Genomic DNA, 16,769 nt, shown 5'->3' with positions numbered 1-16,769 from the left:
TTGAGACTGCTTGTGTTCTCTGCTTAGTATCAAATGTTTGTGAAATTGACAATGAACAAGGGCTCACACTACAGCCAGGGAGTTATCTGTTAGGTTCAGACATTATTTAAACAATGACAAAGTCTGCATATTTGCCCTGGCTCTTTTTTTTTTTTTCATCTTAAAGTCTTTCATTTAATTGGTGTTGTCCTATGTTGGCTTTTGTATCACAGTCTTCCTGTTAATCTCGTCTCATTTCCTCTGCAGTTGAAAGGACAGTGGATGTTCACCTATTATCAGAACACCTTTAGAGACAAGGATACCTCTCTGCGTTGTATCACCCAGCTCAGATCAGTTGATCTCGCACGCTGATCAATATACGGTCTTGAGGAAATTGGCTGGGGTAGTTGTGCTAAAGAAAAAGGTTCAGCTGCATGACAGCTTCCTAATGAGGCTGAGTGTCCGAGCAAGCTGGGTGATGTTGCAAACCAACCCAATTATACTTCAGGGAGGCCTTATTGAAGAAAAAAAACCATCAAGCTTTGTTTAACCAAGGTGGCGCCCAGGGAGCGATTGGGGGTTAGGTGTCTTGCTCAAGGGCACATCAGTCATTTCCTGCTGGTATTGAGAATTGAACCTGCAGGTTACCAGTCTGACTCTCTAACCATTAGACCACGACTGCCCCAGTAATTTTCCTTTTATTTGTTGGCTTGTAGGCCTAATGTTTTATGGTTTCTTGTTGATTAAAGAAGGATAAGGATTAAAAAAAAAAAAAAAAAATCAAAAGCCTGTTATTATGAATTTATCTCTTCAGTTATGAGGGTGTGTTATTTATGTTTTATGTTTCCTGAATAAATGAATCAGCAGTCTTATTTTAATGTTCTGTGAGAAATGCAATATGCTAATTGTGGCATTCCATAGTGCTGACAAGTATTAACTGCATTGCATAGTGATTACATACCTTCAACTACGGTCTTTACATACAGTTTCAAATAAAGTAAATTTGCACCTTCCTATGACTGATGTAATCCATATTTCATAAATTTTCCTTTCTGTGGGAAAGTTATAGAATATTAATAGTGGATTTTATTTCTTATTGTTGGAGAAAAATATTCCTCTACCAGCTGTATTTACCATGCTATTGTTTACTTCAGCGCATCAAACTCAGAAATATGAAGGGTCCAGCTTAAAACAATTGAGCATATTTGCTGACTGTTTTTTGTTTTGTTTTTTTGTTACTTTAAATCCAAAGATTATATTCTGACATTTCATTCACCACACCTAAGGATTAACCAGCATAGATGTATGAACAGTGACTTTTTTGTTGTTGTTCAATTCAGCTTTTAGTGCTTAATATTATAATTAAGGGGAATTCAACATTAGTCTCACATTCCATGCTACTCTAGTTCTAAATAGCGTATAAAAGAGAGTATGATTGGACGAGGCTTCAGTCCACTTCCATCAGATTGCATTTTACCGCATGACTGGCCCGTATCGAATCTCTGATACATGGGTCCAAAACAGTGACCCACTTACCATCACCTGCCTTCTGTGATCTCTCTCTTCTATTTTTCATGTTAATTTAAGCGCTTCTCTCCCTCCATCCTTTTTTTTCTATAACTGCAGATTTGATGATTTGTTGTAATATTTAAATGTTGTAATACACTAAATTTTGTAATATTTGTGAAAAATGACATGACTGAATCATATTTGAGTATCTTAGTATGTGAAAATGCATTGAGGCGTTTACACCTACTAGGGCATTAGGGCAATTTTAAAAGTGGGAGGAGACATAGTTTACCCAATGCTTTGATAATTCATTATTTCTACTCACCCTCTTTTTGTTCCAGGTCATTTCCAAGCATTTTTTGATAAATTTGAGCAGATCTATATGAGAATGACCACAATCTGCCAAGCTCAAAAAAAAAATAAAAAAAATAAAAATAAAAAAAAGGAACAAAACACTGTTACATTACAAGTTGTGGGCTATTTTCCCCTTTCTAAATTCTTTACGATGTGATAGTTTTCTGTGACAAATAAACCAAAATGTACGCCATTAAATTAACACCATACCTGTGGTTCTTGTTTGAGAAGCCATTAGTTTGAAAAGACTGCATTTGAGGGGAAAGCTTTCAGTATAATGATGAATAAAATGTTTATTATGGTCTGAACTATTCCTTTAAGGCATTGCATAGAATTGTTTAAGAGTGTGTGCACTTGCTTTATCTACCATATCGTTTTTCATAAAAAAACAAACACTTTTTGTTAAATAAGTTCTTGTTAATAATCAGTTTCATGGTATGTTAAGTCATGTATCTGCCTCTCTAAAACAACATGAGGATTGAAGTGTAAAAAGATTACTTTGGTCCAAAAGAGGTGTTAATAACAGAGTTGTTCTCTCTCGCGCTGTTCTCCCTCTCCAGCGCTTCTTTGGGTGTGAACGCAACGACATCCCCGCCTTTCGAGAAACCTCCACCTCTCCTGAGCAGTGTATCACATTCACACAGTAACTCCATAGATCACTCCTCATACACCATCCTGCACAAAAAACTAAAAAACAAAACAAAAAAAGGACGTTAAAGAAAAGACCAGACAACAAGGCGAGCAATGCTATCTTCTGACAATGCCTCATCACCACCTTTGAGAGTGAAGCAGGATGAATTTCATCTTCTACACATTCTTGGCATACTTTTATTTGGGATCGCAAATATTCCTTCTCCATACCCTGCTCGTCCAGCCCGCTCATTCTCACCCGCAGCCCTGCCACATCCTAGCGCGGATAGGACACACCGTGCGCCTGGGTGCCCTCCTGCCTCCCCGCCAGTCGGTCCGGGTGCGGGCGGCTCTCCACCGCGCCCTCAGCGGTCTCGCCGAAAGCGGCAACAACTTTCTTCCGTACAACTTGAGCCTGGACGTGGTGGCTCGGGAAGCCCCGAGCGGAGACCCCGAGTCGCTCTTCAGGTGTGTGTGTCAGGATATAGTGGTCCAGGGGGTCTCGGCTGTGCTCGCCTTCCCTCAGACGCAGGAGGAAATAGTACAAATGGAATTTATGTCCTCTTTTTTGGAAATTCCTTTTATAAGCATCATTGAGCACGGAGAACCCCTCAAAACTCAGGTAACGCGTTTCATTTAAGCAACAAAGCTGCTCCTCTTTTAAATCGTGATGATTTGTTGACTTTTTAACGCGTAGGGCTACTTGCAACTTGCATCTGTGATGCGTTTTATGCGCAAACCTTATACAAACTCGACTTTCATGCATCTGTTTACTGGTTTCAAAAGCACATGAATCTGTGTGAGTTATGTGGCGTTTTGAGGCAAGGGATAATTAAGGCTTGAATGCCCCCTAATTAATGCTTGACCCCTACCAAAAAGATTCAAATCAAAACACCTTGTGGGTGTGTATGTTTTCTTTTCTTTTCTTTTCTTTTCTTGTTTTAATTTAACATATGCACTTCAACACTTATTTCAAACTACGTTCCAGTAATCAAAAAAGTTGTCAGAATGCTAATTGTGCAAAAAAAAGGAGGTACCTGTAACCATAGCAACAGTTCGCAGCTCGAGCACTTTCCAATAAGATTACTATTGGACAGTGCCACGTATGGGCATTATAACTTTATTGAAGATGTTCACAAAATAATAATAATAAAAAATACGTTAGTGTTTTATTTATAACGTTTTCAAAGTAGTTGTCTAAAGTTGTTACAGCCTAGTTGTTAACAGAATAGTGGACAATTCCATAAATAAAAAAAATAGTAAAAAAAGTACAATTCTTCAAGGACATGTATAAGTTTTCCCTCTTTTTCATCACTTTATTGTATATTTTCTTAGGTTTGCCAGTAGGGGACAATCTTAAATAATCAAGCATGTTGCCATGATTTTGTGCAGTAAATTTAAGTCATTGTAGGCCTAATAAGCACATTCGTGTCATGACCTTGAACAAAAGGCCAGTAATGGCTAAATGACCTGTATAATTCATTTCCCTGTTACTGTCAACCCTGCTATGTTTTTAAAGGCATAACTTAATCTCAACATGTGCTAAAATGTTTAAATTTAGCATGAGATGGCACAATGCAGATGATTGACAATGTCCTTGACAGTGCAAATTTCACCTTGGATCATCTATCTACTTAACAAAATAATAGTTCATATACAAATCTAGATGATATCCGTAGAGTAGTTAGATAGATGACAACACACAAGACAAATTTCCAAATATTATTTTTTATTATAATCTCCAAACCAAGGTGATTGTAAAACAGTTTATATAAGACCAACTAATTAACCACCATGCCCTCAATTTATGTGCTACCCGAAATGGCTCATATGATTCAGAGTTTTTTTTTCTTCTTCTCACTCTCTTTGATGTCAACGGAGATTCGTTTTGTGTGGAGATTTTGGCTTCGCTCTGAGATGGCAGCTTCACGTGGACTAGCTGATCTTTCCCTCAGGTCACAACAGATCTCTTCAGCTTGTGTGCTAGCTTTGTGTTCGGACTGTTATGATGCACCTGCTCTATATGAGAAACTATTTCTCTGACAGGTGTGTTCTCTCAAGCAGAAATATATGCCACATTGCATTACACTCAGTCAGGTATGTCATATGCTGAGACGGTTTCAGAGACATCAGTGTCAAATGAGATGTTCTGCTAAAACGCTGGAGTAAACGCTGGATGTTCGCTGAATCAAACATGACAATGAACAAATGAGAGAAATACAATCAAATTCATACCGCGCAGCTGCTTCATGCAAATCTCATTATGCACCTAATGTATTCTAGGCCATATCATTCTGAATTCTTGGCATACATAATGATATATTATGAAGTTCCTTTGAGTATATTGAATATTTTGCACCTGTCTGCAGAAGGAAGCTTCATGTTCTGGTGTATTTGGCATGCGCCACTGGCTGAAAAGTGCTTACATCACAAGGTACTTTAAGAAATTAAAAGCGGGCAAAAATACTGTAAATCTTACAGGCAGCTTGGGAAACGCATACATTTCTCTTGTTTAATATCCACCCATTAAAATAACTTTTAATGGGGGCTTCTTAACCCTACAAATATGTGGTCCAGTGAAAATCTGCACATCAAGTCTTTCCTTTTAAATAGAAAGACTTTGATCTCACCAAGGACACTGTCTTAGATTAAAGCAGGACCTCCAGTCCAGATGATGTTGCTGCATTAACACGGTGCGGTCCACTGTTGAATGATTATTACACGCTTGAGTCATGATGCTGACATCGGACAACCGTCACAGATAGATCAGACAATGACAGAGGCTGTAAACCTCCTATGTCTATGTCCTTCTGGGATCTGTCAATCAGTGTAAAAGCTCACGACGCTCTGCTCTAGTGTGCGACATCGCTCAGGCAAAAATAAAGGCAGAGTGATAATAGGGCTTGTGAACTGGCTGCTGCTGTAATGCTTATGGGACGCTCTGGAGCTCCGAGCCGCTTGGATCCTGCTTCACTTGATCTGCTAATCTTGCTGGTTGAGGAGAAACGTGTGTTCTTCAGCAGGCTGGCTTTTGCCTTGTGTTTTGTTCATCAATTGTTAGAGCGAGGCGCACTGGGCAGTGATGCAGTGCAAGTTTTTTTTTTTCTCTCTCTCTCATTGTTTTATTCCTCACAGTTTGATTTGTGAAGGATGTTGCGGTTCTAGTACATCAACTTTAAAGCTTTAACTCTCGTGTTCTCGTGTTAGAGACCCCAGGGCCTTTTTAAATGACCCCAAACAGAAACAATGTTACTATAGTGGTGGATGACAATGGCTTTTCTAACTGAGTGCATGCCTACTTTGTAATAATACAACAGACCCCTCAAAAAACAAGCCTCAGTTATCTCAGCCTACTGGGTTTCAATTAGAAGTAGGCCTATATAAAAAAAAATTGACGGAAAAATAAGAAGTTAATCAGTGGTAGATTCAGCATTGCAATACAGCATTGTTCAATGTAATAAATAGTGACTTTTTATACCTCTAAAAATGTGGTGTAACCACCAAGTAAAAAAGTTAAAACATGTTTTCCCTTACACCTTGCTGATTATTATTTTCAAAAATGTTTTATAACATATTTTTTCATATTATCTTTTTTTAAAACAAATATTATGAATAACAATAACATTTGAAAAGTCGCACCACATGACATTCTACAACCGGAACTAACAGTGGCTTGTCATGAAAAGGTCAAATGATCTCTTAAGACACTTATTGACCTTGATGAAGTCGTGTTATGCTTCCATCAGCTCACTTTCTGATTTGGTTTCGTTTCATTCCACATGACAATCTACAGAATGCTAGCGCTTCAGGATTTCTGATCGTACTGTAAATATCCAACATGTTAAATATGTATGATTTGAGGTCGGTGCGGCCCGACATATTTCCGAGCACATTCACTCACTCTTAACACACCTCACACCACTGGAGAATCTGATAAGATAATCTGAGAACCATCAAGATAATTGAGACTTCACCTAGGATTGTCGGAAAGGGAGAATTGGGCCCAAAATCGTCCCGGTTATCTTGTAGTGTGTGGGTGCCTTAAGCCAGGCTTAGACTACAGGAGTTTCAGGTCGATTTTTGCCCGATTTACCCCTCCCAACATTCAGAGAAAAAAATCACGTCCAGGGCATCGGTCGGTTCTGATGTTCGGCCCAAATTATCTGGTAATATGAGGCAATTTTAGATGAAATGCTCACGGACACATCGGGGCCACCCCGACAATATTAAACATGTTTGATATTTAGGATTTTAAATCGGGATGATTACGACTAGGATTCCATCAGTAGTTCTACTGGAAAGACTCGGGAGGTAAAATTATGTAACAAAGCATTAATTTATTAACAGCCCAGCGAGCAAGTATTGTGTTATGAAGTTCTTTGGCATATGGGGTGTCTATAGCTCGCAATCCGAGGGTACGGAATCTGCATTTCCTGCCTGAAGATGAAGGCAGGGGCGCAGCCGACTCCCTGGGAGGTATGGGTAGGGACCATCCTGGTGGTGGTGGGGAGGATGGAGGTGAATGTTGGCGTCAGCATCTGCAAACTCAGACATGTGTAAGTACGATCTTTTATACTACAAGTATTTGAACACGATTGGTTAGATGTGAAGGTAATAATGAGAGACAAGTCTACAAGGAGACGGAAGTGACGGAATTTTTTAAATGGCGACCGCAAAACAACAAGCAGCTGTACATATCATAATATGTAGATGTACATATCATAATATGTAGATGTACATATCATAATATGTAGATATGAATCTAACTGGAAAAACTTGTGCAAAGATGTATTTTAGTTTTAAACTTTTAGTACTTTTAGAGCTCTGCAGCCATCTACTGGTTAAAGTCATATTCTTTTTACTTTTAAAACTGCATTTTCCAAAAGATGGGCAAAACTCTTACACTAAACCATGTCAAATTATCCATGTTATCCCCATGAATGAAAGATAGAAACGTGGGTCTTTTATAATGTGAATTTTACCTTATATATTCTTTTATTTGATAAAAACCTATAATTAATATATATATATATATATATTTACATTTATTCATATACATTTTGTGGAGTAAAAATATCCAAATGTGGAGTAAAAACATTAATAAACTGAGTAAAATTACATTTGTTTAAAAAAAATAAAAATTTTTTTTGTTGCCTGGGGTCTCTGAGACCCCAAACCACAAACGAACAGCGCACAAGGGTTAAAGTGGTGGAACATAGTGCAGAAAATGCAGCCATAACAAGGCATTGTGTATCAAAAAGTTAAATGAAAATAAATAAATGCAAATAAATAGAATGAAGAATTTTTTTTATATATATATATAACAAAAAAAAAAGGCAAATAACAAAAATAACAGTGCATACAGACAATTTATGAACAGTAGAGATGTCATTTAAAGGGTTAAGTTAAATTTATGCACTAAACAAGACCAAATAACCTTGATTTATTAACCTATTAACACAGTATACCCCATTTTTCCATGATATATGTACTTACAAGGCATTTGCCCACCGGCAACTATAGTTGCTGCTTGGACTTTTGACTATGTATACAAAAAATATATAGATCTGTTGTAAGATTTGTTTTGTTTGGATGATTCTAGAGACCTTCATGATTATGTATATATATATATATATATATATATATATATATATATATATATGTCAACAAGAAATAATTATTAGTAACATGAAAATGACCTTTCTTTGGGAGGGTTTGCCGATGCCATGCTTCCTGGAAATTGGGGTAGGATGTTGACAGCCTCATGTGACAGGAAGGAAGTGAATACCTTTTTTTTTCTTGAAATCCTTTATTTGGTTGTTTGCTTGCATGTCATTGAGACATAAAACATGGATAACATCTAGAAAAATACTTACAAAAGGAAAATGACAACTATATACTGCGGCAACTAGTTGCCGGTGGGCTTAAATGGGCTAATCATCCCCATATATATATTGAAGATTTTGAAAAGAACACATACTGTAACAAACGGTAATGCAATAAGAATATAGAAAAATGGTATAGTCTCAAAAAACGTGTTTGATGCTTTTTTTTGGCATCAGTGTGTGTGTGTGTGTGTGTGTGTTGCCGTATATTTACTAATTTTACATTTACTGTTGCTGTTTTTCATTAAAACTAATGAAAAACTGAATGGCAATTTAAGGTCATAACATTGAAGACATAAAATCACATTAATAATATTAATACAATGATTTAATATAAACATTCAAGTTCATAAAACATTAACATTAGAATCTGTTTTGAAATGCTTGCACAAATTTTACATCCTGGCACACAACTGTGTTATGAGGTTCCTGCTGATATCATTCAAGATCTGATGCCCATTGCAATTTAAAAATTCCTGTGATCTACAGCTCTGAAAGATCTTCAAATTAACTTTGAATATTATCAGTTGATTGATACTATTGAGATTATAACAGTTGCAAATTGATGGTTCTACCAACATAAATTAGCAAATAAATGTCTTATGTCATTGTGACTGGGGACCAATCAGAGACCAGGCAGCACTCACATTATACAAACATAAAACTGTATTGGTTTTGTGAAAAAAAAAAAACATGTGATGTCTATTTCAATGACCTCAAGGTATGAGGTCAAACTTAATTATTTCAAACTTTTGACTGGTAGTACACACACACACACACACACACACACACACACACGATTAACAAGCTTCCACAGTCCAAGGACATTTTTATTATTTATTATTATTTATTGTACAGATATATTTGTTCTGTGTCCCATCTGGACTAACATCCAAGCTCTGCTTGCATGAACTCGATTAAAACAACAAATGTTCCTTCTTGTCTCTAATTTGCAGTAGAAAAAAAAAAGACCAGAGGGGATGCTATAAAATGAAAGAGAAACCCAGTGCGCAGAACCAAAACCCAAAGCTCTTTATTATGTAGAGTCTATACCTTTATAGCTGTAGCACTGTCATGGTGTGGAAGTATTCTATTAAGACTTCCATAAGAGCTTGCACTGACTGTTGCAGAGCTCATAAAAGTGTCGCTTTATTTTATCACAGTTTATCACAGCACCATAAATTTGTTCAGAATCCTATAAGAGAATTGTAAAACTGGCAGTTGCTAAATGGCAGTACTCAATTGTGTTCGATTAGAAACTGTCTCTGCACATCAGCAAAGATTATTAAGCCGAAGCCCAATCCTTAATGTGTGTATGAAAGGTCCCATGTATAGTTTGCTTAACACGAAATGTGAGATTTTAAAGGTCACCCTTGGGCAAAACTTAAGACTATTACTTGCTCCATGAATTTAAAGTTCATAGAATCCAGGTCTCTTCTAAAACAGCACAAAATCGAAGCAGAAATTGCAAGGGATTCCAAGTCATTTAATAAGAAAAAGTCTGCTGTTCAAGGAGTTTTGGTTGCTGAACAGTTAAAGAAACTTTACTTGACAGAATCAGCAGTAAGCGCAAGCATTGTGCTTCGTCTTTTGCTGATTGTTGGTTAACATGAAGAAAATCAGCAATTTCTACAATCTAGTGGTCATTTATTATTATAAAATAGGTTTTATGTTAACAGCAAAATTGCAAGGTGAACATTACATATACACTAGTGGTGGATACAATGGTATCCTGTCCCAGGAGCTTAAAGTGGCAGGCTCCTGCTGTTCTCACATCTTGTTGAAACAATTCACAATTGTTTGATGTGAAAAATCCTATTGAACTTAATATGCAAATGCTCGGTTTCACAGACAAGGCTCAAGCTAGTCCCAGACTAAAATGCATGTTTGAGCTGTCTTAACTGAAAGCAACTTGCTCTGACATATCTTTAAATACATCAGTACCACTGTTTTGTCTCAAGATTCACACCATAATGTTATTTTTAAGGCACGTTTATAAAAGCTACTTGAATGTCCTAATTTAACTAAGCCCACTCCTTGCTTAATCCAAGCCCTGTGTGAAACCAGGCCAAAGTGTTTCAAACTATGTTGGTTTGTCTTTTTCACTGTATTTACTAAACTTCCCCATTCCAAATAATAACCTCCATGGATAGCCTGGTAACTTGGTGGATAAAAATCAGGGCTGTTAATACAAATCAATCCCAGGCAGAGGTGAATCCCATGAGCTACCTACAGTAACTACTGTAATTACTGAGATCACAATCTTTCCATTATTGTGACCTTGAACAAAGCACTTAACTTCGCGCTGGTCCAGAGGGACTGACCCTGTGATCGCTGTACTGTGGAGCTTTTTAGATAAAAGTAATGTTGCTTATCATTATGATACGATAATGTGTAATGTTGTTCTTTAATTCCAGAGGGAAAAACAAACCTTTATCTGCCATTAGTTTTTAAAATAGCAACAACTCCACTTTGATATTAATCAGAGATGATCAGAAGATTATTATTTACGCAAATGGCCAATAATTTTTTTTTTCCACTGTTTATTTTAACCCCACTCCCAAAAATAACCTCTTCTCAGATTGTAAATCAACCAATCATGTAGATTAAAAATCTTTTTATTTTTTTTTTTATAAATAATTTCATATGTTATTAAATGTAAAACCACCATCAGCTCTCATTCTGTTCATCATGTGTAACTCTGGTGTTTTTAGGTTTTTGGATTTGGTTTATTTTTATTTATAATTTTAAGCTTATATTTTTGACCATTATATTTCACACAAAAGTAAACAAAACCAAAAAGTTTTCCCTTTCAACACCAAAACAAAAACATAAGTGATTCAATATAATTTGTTTTTATATTTTAGCAATATCCTGTAGTCTCAGTTCATTCTTAATTATAGTTGAATGCTATTTTGCAAATATGTATTTTCAAAATTCCTTTGTGTTTATTTTCCCCTCACATATCTCAAGACTAAGTTTCTTCTTATGTGTGTTATACACTGCCAAGACCAAAAAAAAAAAAAAAAAAAAAAAAAAAAAGTTTCTGATTGGATTTAAATAGGCAAATTAGAGTCTATGATTGGATCATTATTCCAGTGATTGTTATGTTTCTAGCATGTTATATGTTTGGCAATGGTTCTTCTAACCTTAACTGATGGAGTGTGTAGCTTTTCATTTCCTAAACAACCATGTAGGAAAACACATCATGGCCATATTCCAGGATGACAATGTCAAAATTCATCAGGTTCAAATTGTGAAAGAATGGTTGTGAGGGAGCATGAAGAATCATTTTCACACATGAAGTGGCTCTGAGTCCAGTCCTTAAATTCATTGAAAGTATTTTGGATGTGCTGGAGGAGACTTTACAGAGTGCTGGACTCTTGCATTGTCAATACAAGATCTTGAGCAAAAATGTATGCACCTCTTGATGGAAATAACATCACAACATTTATTTCCATCAAGCCAAAAAGTTAAATGAAAAGCCAAATGCTTGTAAGTAAAAATTCTACTTGTGTTAAGTCAGAACAAGTAACATGTAAAATGACATGAAATCATCAGCTGAGTAGACTTTATAGATCTTTATAGATCTTGGACAAGATCTTGACCAAAAATTGATGCACCTATTTTTGGTCAAGATCTTGTATTGACAATGCAAGAGTCAAGCACTCTATAAAGTCTGGGTCACCGTGATTTTGCCAAGTAAGACATGATCCTGGATCAACATATTTTGTTGATTCTGAAATAACATTCCTGTCCAAAAATTGTATCCTTACACTATCCTTACCCCTAAACCTAACCCTACCCATAACTTTTCCCTACAATCAGAGGGAAATGATAGGTGAATAACACTGATGTTGAAGGCACCTCACCCTGGTTCTAAGCCTAAACTTGTCATAAACTGTAAACTTGTCCCTCAAATCTGATTGGTTGATTGGAAAGTTGTTCCAGGATCAACAAAGATGTTGATCCAGGAACATGTGGTACTTGGTGAAATCACGTTCACCATAAAGTCTACTCAGCTGATGATTTCATGTAATTTTACATGTTACTTGTTCTGACTTAACACAAGTAGAATTTTTACTTACAAGCATTTGGCTTTTCATTTAACTTTTTGGCTGTTCATATGCTGGCTTCATTAAAAGAAGAGAGCAGAAAAAGTTTGCTCTGTTTGCTCTGAAAGCAAAACATCACCAAACGTTAATGCTTCTCAGGTGAAACTGAATTATCTTTTTTAAATGACTCTCCAATTTCAAAATATGTTGCAATTGCATCAGGAGTCATTTGAGTCAGAGATCAGAGATCAGATATGAAATCGATATGAATGTAATAAAAATTCCAGGAGCCAGTTATTATAGGCAGGATGATACGGTGTGTTGAAGAGAGTTTACACTCAGTGTAAAGTGAACAAACCATACCTGTATCTCAGCACTGCAGTCAGAGAACCAGCAGGAACTACATCAATCCTTCAGAGATCATCTACTGTCAAAGATGTTCATACTCTTTCAAGTATGTTTACGTCCAGCCTCCATCATCCACAGTTTTACTTAAACCTTGACAAGAAATAGATCAAAGAGGTCTAAAATACCTGGAGTGAGCTATCCGTTAGCATTCTTATTCAGGCATGGGAGTAGCCCACATGATCTACATGCCATGTGACTGATCACAATGGAGAAAAATGGTGTGATGGCTGGTTGATGGCACCATGAGAACACACTCTTGAGTTCTTCACTTGCAGTGTATTAGAACTCTTGCTCCAGGCTAATGTGTGAGCTGTGACGTGAAAAGGCAGCAGACAGGGAAAAGAAAAATCTATTTCATGCTTTTAAAACCCTGGAAAATTGTACACTGGTGAAATATGTGATATAATGAATTTTTGATTTATGTGGTTTTATGTCATCACAATAATACATGGCTAATGAATGGCTATGGAGAAAACAGAACAGCAGAAGACAGAAAACTTGGAATGTATTACAGTCATAAGGACCAGGGTTTTTCAAACTTTGAAAGTTTTTAAAGATGCACTATGCAGGATTTTTACTGTTTGTAAACGTAACATATAAACCTGGCTCCTCCTCGTGGGCGGAACACTGAAACGTACGCCCTCTCCTCTGATATGATATCAGTTGCGCACACAGCCCAACCGACTCAAGAAACTACTTGCGGGAAGATGAGTGGTGAGCCATTTTGCAAATATTGTGTTTATCATGCATAAATAGCATTTTTGTTTTAATGTATATGAAAGAACAGTCACACCAACAACCCTATCTCATGAAATGCGTCTCTATAGCACGCATTGTATTTATTGTGCAATTTATACGCAAAAATTTGTTTTACGTGCAGTCTAGCTCGCTAATAAACAATGATTACGTTTCATCATAAAAACATAATTGCAATGATGTCGAGTTAAAGATAGCAGTCAAGGCAATAAACCTTATTCAGAGCAGCGCCATTTTTGAGCCTGTAAGGGATAGACATACATCTCTTCAGTGGGTGGTACTAAAATTTGAATGTGTTTCTGGTTTTCTGCTGACGAAACACTGCAAAAATAGTAGATGAGTTTACCTGTTCGGTATGAGGATGTTTATTGCCCCTGCAAACTCTGTTGTCCCATTTAGCCACTTGTTAGCAACCACCTTTTTCAAGACTAGAAATCTTACAGTTGTAGCATTTTGTGGTTTGTTGTATTTTCTCCTTAAAACTGCGTTGAACCAAAGACAGTCTCAAAAACGCAGTTTGAAATCGCTGGTGTTTCTGACATCACAGACTACATTGTAAACAATCATGTCAGCATGTGATCGTCAACGATTGGATCTCTGAGCTGGTGTGAGTGAGTGGAGGCGGGGCTAATCTGCATATTCTTAGAACCACTTATACTAAACGAGGCAAGGGTGTAGAGTTACATTCAAGCTATTTTAAGGCATGACAACATTTTTTTTTAAGGAAAAAACATTTCAATATGTCATTTTGGTGATCAAAGTTGAGCTTTAAGGGATCAAATGATTGACTACAGGGGGACTTTAACCACAGGCTTTATTTCAGGTATTTAACCAAAAACTCAAAAACATCAGGACGATGGAACCGGAACTCATTTCTGGGTTTTGTCCTACAAAAATACATAATCCCATTTATGCTGTGAGATGAAATTAAATAAGCCTCATATTATTCACACAAGATGTTGTTTACAAAGTTAAATTTTATATTGTCACTGTACTTGGACAAATCAACTTTAAAATATTAAATTAATATCTATTTTTACACAAGCCTATGGAGACAAAAAAAAAGTCTTATTAAAATGATTTGTTTTAACATTATTTGTCAAATAATGTCCCAAAAGTGCTTTACCTTATAATCATCAAAGAAAAAGAAAAAACTGAAGAGAATAGTTCAGAAAGATTTAAAGATTTTCCACCAACAATATGCAGATTTTTGATTTCTTACTGTTAAATACTAATGATGTAGATGCAATTAACTGAATAAAAAAAAATCACAATTAATCTCATGATTTACAACAAGTCCTCTGAAATAAATTTGAAACATTGATAATAACAAATTAGTGTATTTTATGATAATAACAAATTAGTGTATTTTATGTTAACTTTGACAGCCATAAATATTTAGTAAAATCATACTTTATCAGTCAGATCATAATTTTAAAATGGGATTGAACAAACTAGATGGTGCTTTCATGGTCTTATCTGCTTTGAAAAAAAAAACATTGTTTGGAATAATATTAATTAGTAAATGGTGATAGAAATAAAGATTTAACATTAGCAAACTGAGACAGGCTTCTGTAACGGTCCTAGATTTACAAGACTGGCCTTCGAATTACAGCCTGTGCCCTTGACATTCCCACACCGTTGCAGTTGTGTAATTCCCCTCTACCTGATGCTCTGTCTACTGTCTGGATCTGTGGCGACGGCTTGCTGTGTCGGAAGCGAGGCAGACTTGATGAGCAGTGACTTGATAAGTAAAAAAGTCCCAGAAAAGGAGGCTGTAGAGGCGTAGAGAGATAAGTTATAACAGTGCACAGGTGTGAGACAGTGATAGGCAGCCTTGCCTCCTGGGTACAAGACTTCTCCGGGAGATTTTCACCCCTGGCGTTTGGAAGTGACAGTGTGGCCTCTGTGGGAATGTTCTGGCCTGTGCTAATGTTATACTAGCAATGTAAGAGAACCCAAAGGACCAGTTTAACAGCGATTTCCTTTAACTCCCCTTGCACATGTGCAAATTAGCATGAATCTTTGTCAGAACATATGCTTGTTAAATGTTTGGCCTATCAAAAGAACCATTCCCTCTTGGCTGAACAAAAGCAGACGACTGAGAAATTCAGATTTCATCTTGCACGTTTAACCATCAACAACTTTATTCCGGGTTTAATTCGTTAACATCGACATGAAATGAAAATTCATCTTATCTATATTGCAAATGCATGTTATGTATCTTGTTGTGAACGAATCATCCATGTATGTTTTTTTTTTTTTTTTTTTTTTTTGGACCTCGTAATGTTTAATCAAAATATAAGTCTATATAAGTCTATCTTCCTGTGAAACAACAGAGGTGGCATATTCCCGTTTAGTCAGCTTTAAGTCGCCCCTGTCTTGCAATCGACTGTAAGCTTGCAGTGCAACACCTACATCTCAAAATCCAATCAACAACAATAAATGCTGTTGTAGCATTGTGTACCTTTCAGAACGCCCCTACCTTTCGGCTAGCCGATTACACCGACATGCAGCTATCGCCGTCTCAATTTTTGTAGGATTTAAAAGCAGAAATGTGAAGCTTATTATTTAATTGAATTGAATTCTTCTATATTTTATTTTATTTATTATTTTAATATATTAATTTATTACTATATTTACGAATTTATTTTAAGGAATTATTTTAATTAATATAATGTTTCTTGAGGTTCACAAAAAAAAAAACAAATATATATGCAGAAACACGATTATTGTCAACCTTCATTCTGATCCTCTTTCTAAAATTATCAGTTTTTAAGGGGCGGCTCCTTTAAGGCTTGTCAGTTAATGGCCACTGTTATGATTGGCTAACATTGGAAACAGTATCAACGCCCACTCGCTATTGCACGTGAGTGTTTTGAAAACATTATCCACATAAAACCATAATTTACAGACAATGCATTATGAAATTGTTTACTTACGGTTTGCGATGCAGCTCCTGTCAGATCCAATACAGTTGGCTGCTTCGTCTTGCACCAATTTATTTTGTGTGAACTCTCCATTACATTGTGCATCAATCTGCAGTCAAATTCTCAGAACAAACATATAATCATCTGATAGCCTGGAAATCCAGACCCAAATCCGAAAGATTAAGGGTCTGGCATTGAGTAATGAAAATGCCCAACTCGAGGGGCGGCACCAAGCATGCATATGAAAATCTCACTGCACGCAA

At 36.4% G+C, this 16,769-nt stretch overlaps 1 protein-coding gene across 1 annotated transcript in view; it reads left to right on the top strand.

Annotated features, from left to right (window-relative positions):
* Positions 1-2,526: 2,526 nt before the first annotated feature.
* Positions 2,527-16,769, top strand: part of grin3bb (glutamate receptor, ionotropic, N-methyl-D-aspartate 3Bb) — a 101,335-nt gene continuing 87,092 nt past the window's right edge. Inside the window, exon 1 of the mRNA XM_079857665.1 lies at positions 2,527-3,094. Within this exon, the coding sequence (XP_079713791.1) occupies positions 2,636-3,094 (459 nt within the window). The 5' untranslated portion in view covers positions 2,527-2,635. The remainder of the gene's footprint in view (positions 3,095-16,769) is intronic.

Source organism: Squalius cephalus (genome assembly GCF_949319135.1).
Source record: "Squalius cephalus genome assembly, chromosome: 22".
NCBI lineage: Eukaryota > Metazoa > Chordata > Actinopteri > Cypriniformes > Leuciscidae > Squalius > Squalius cephalus.
This window is presented reverse-complemented; position numbering and strand designations above follow the sequence as displayed.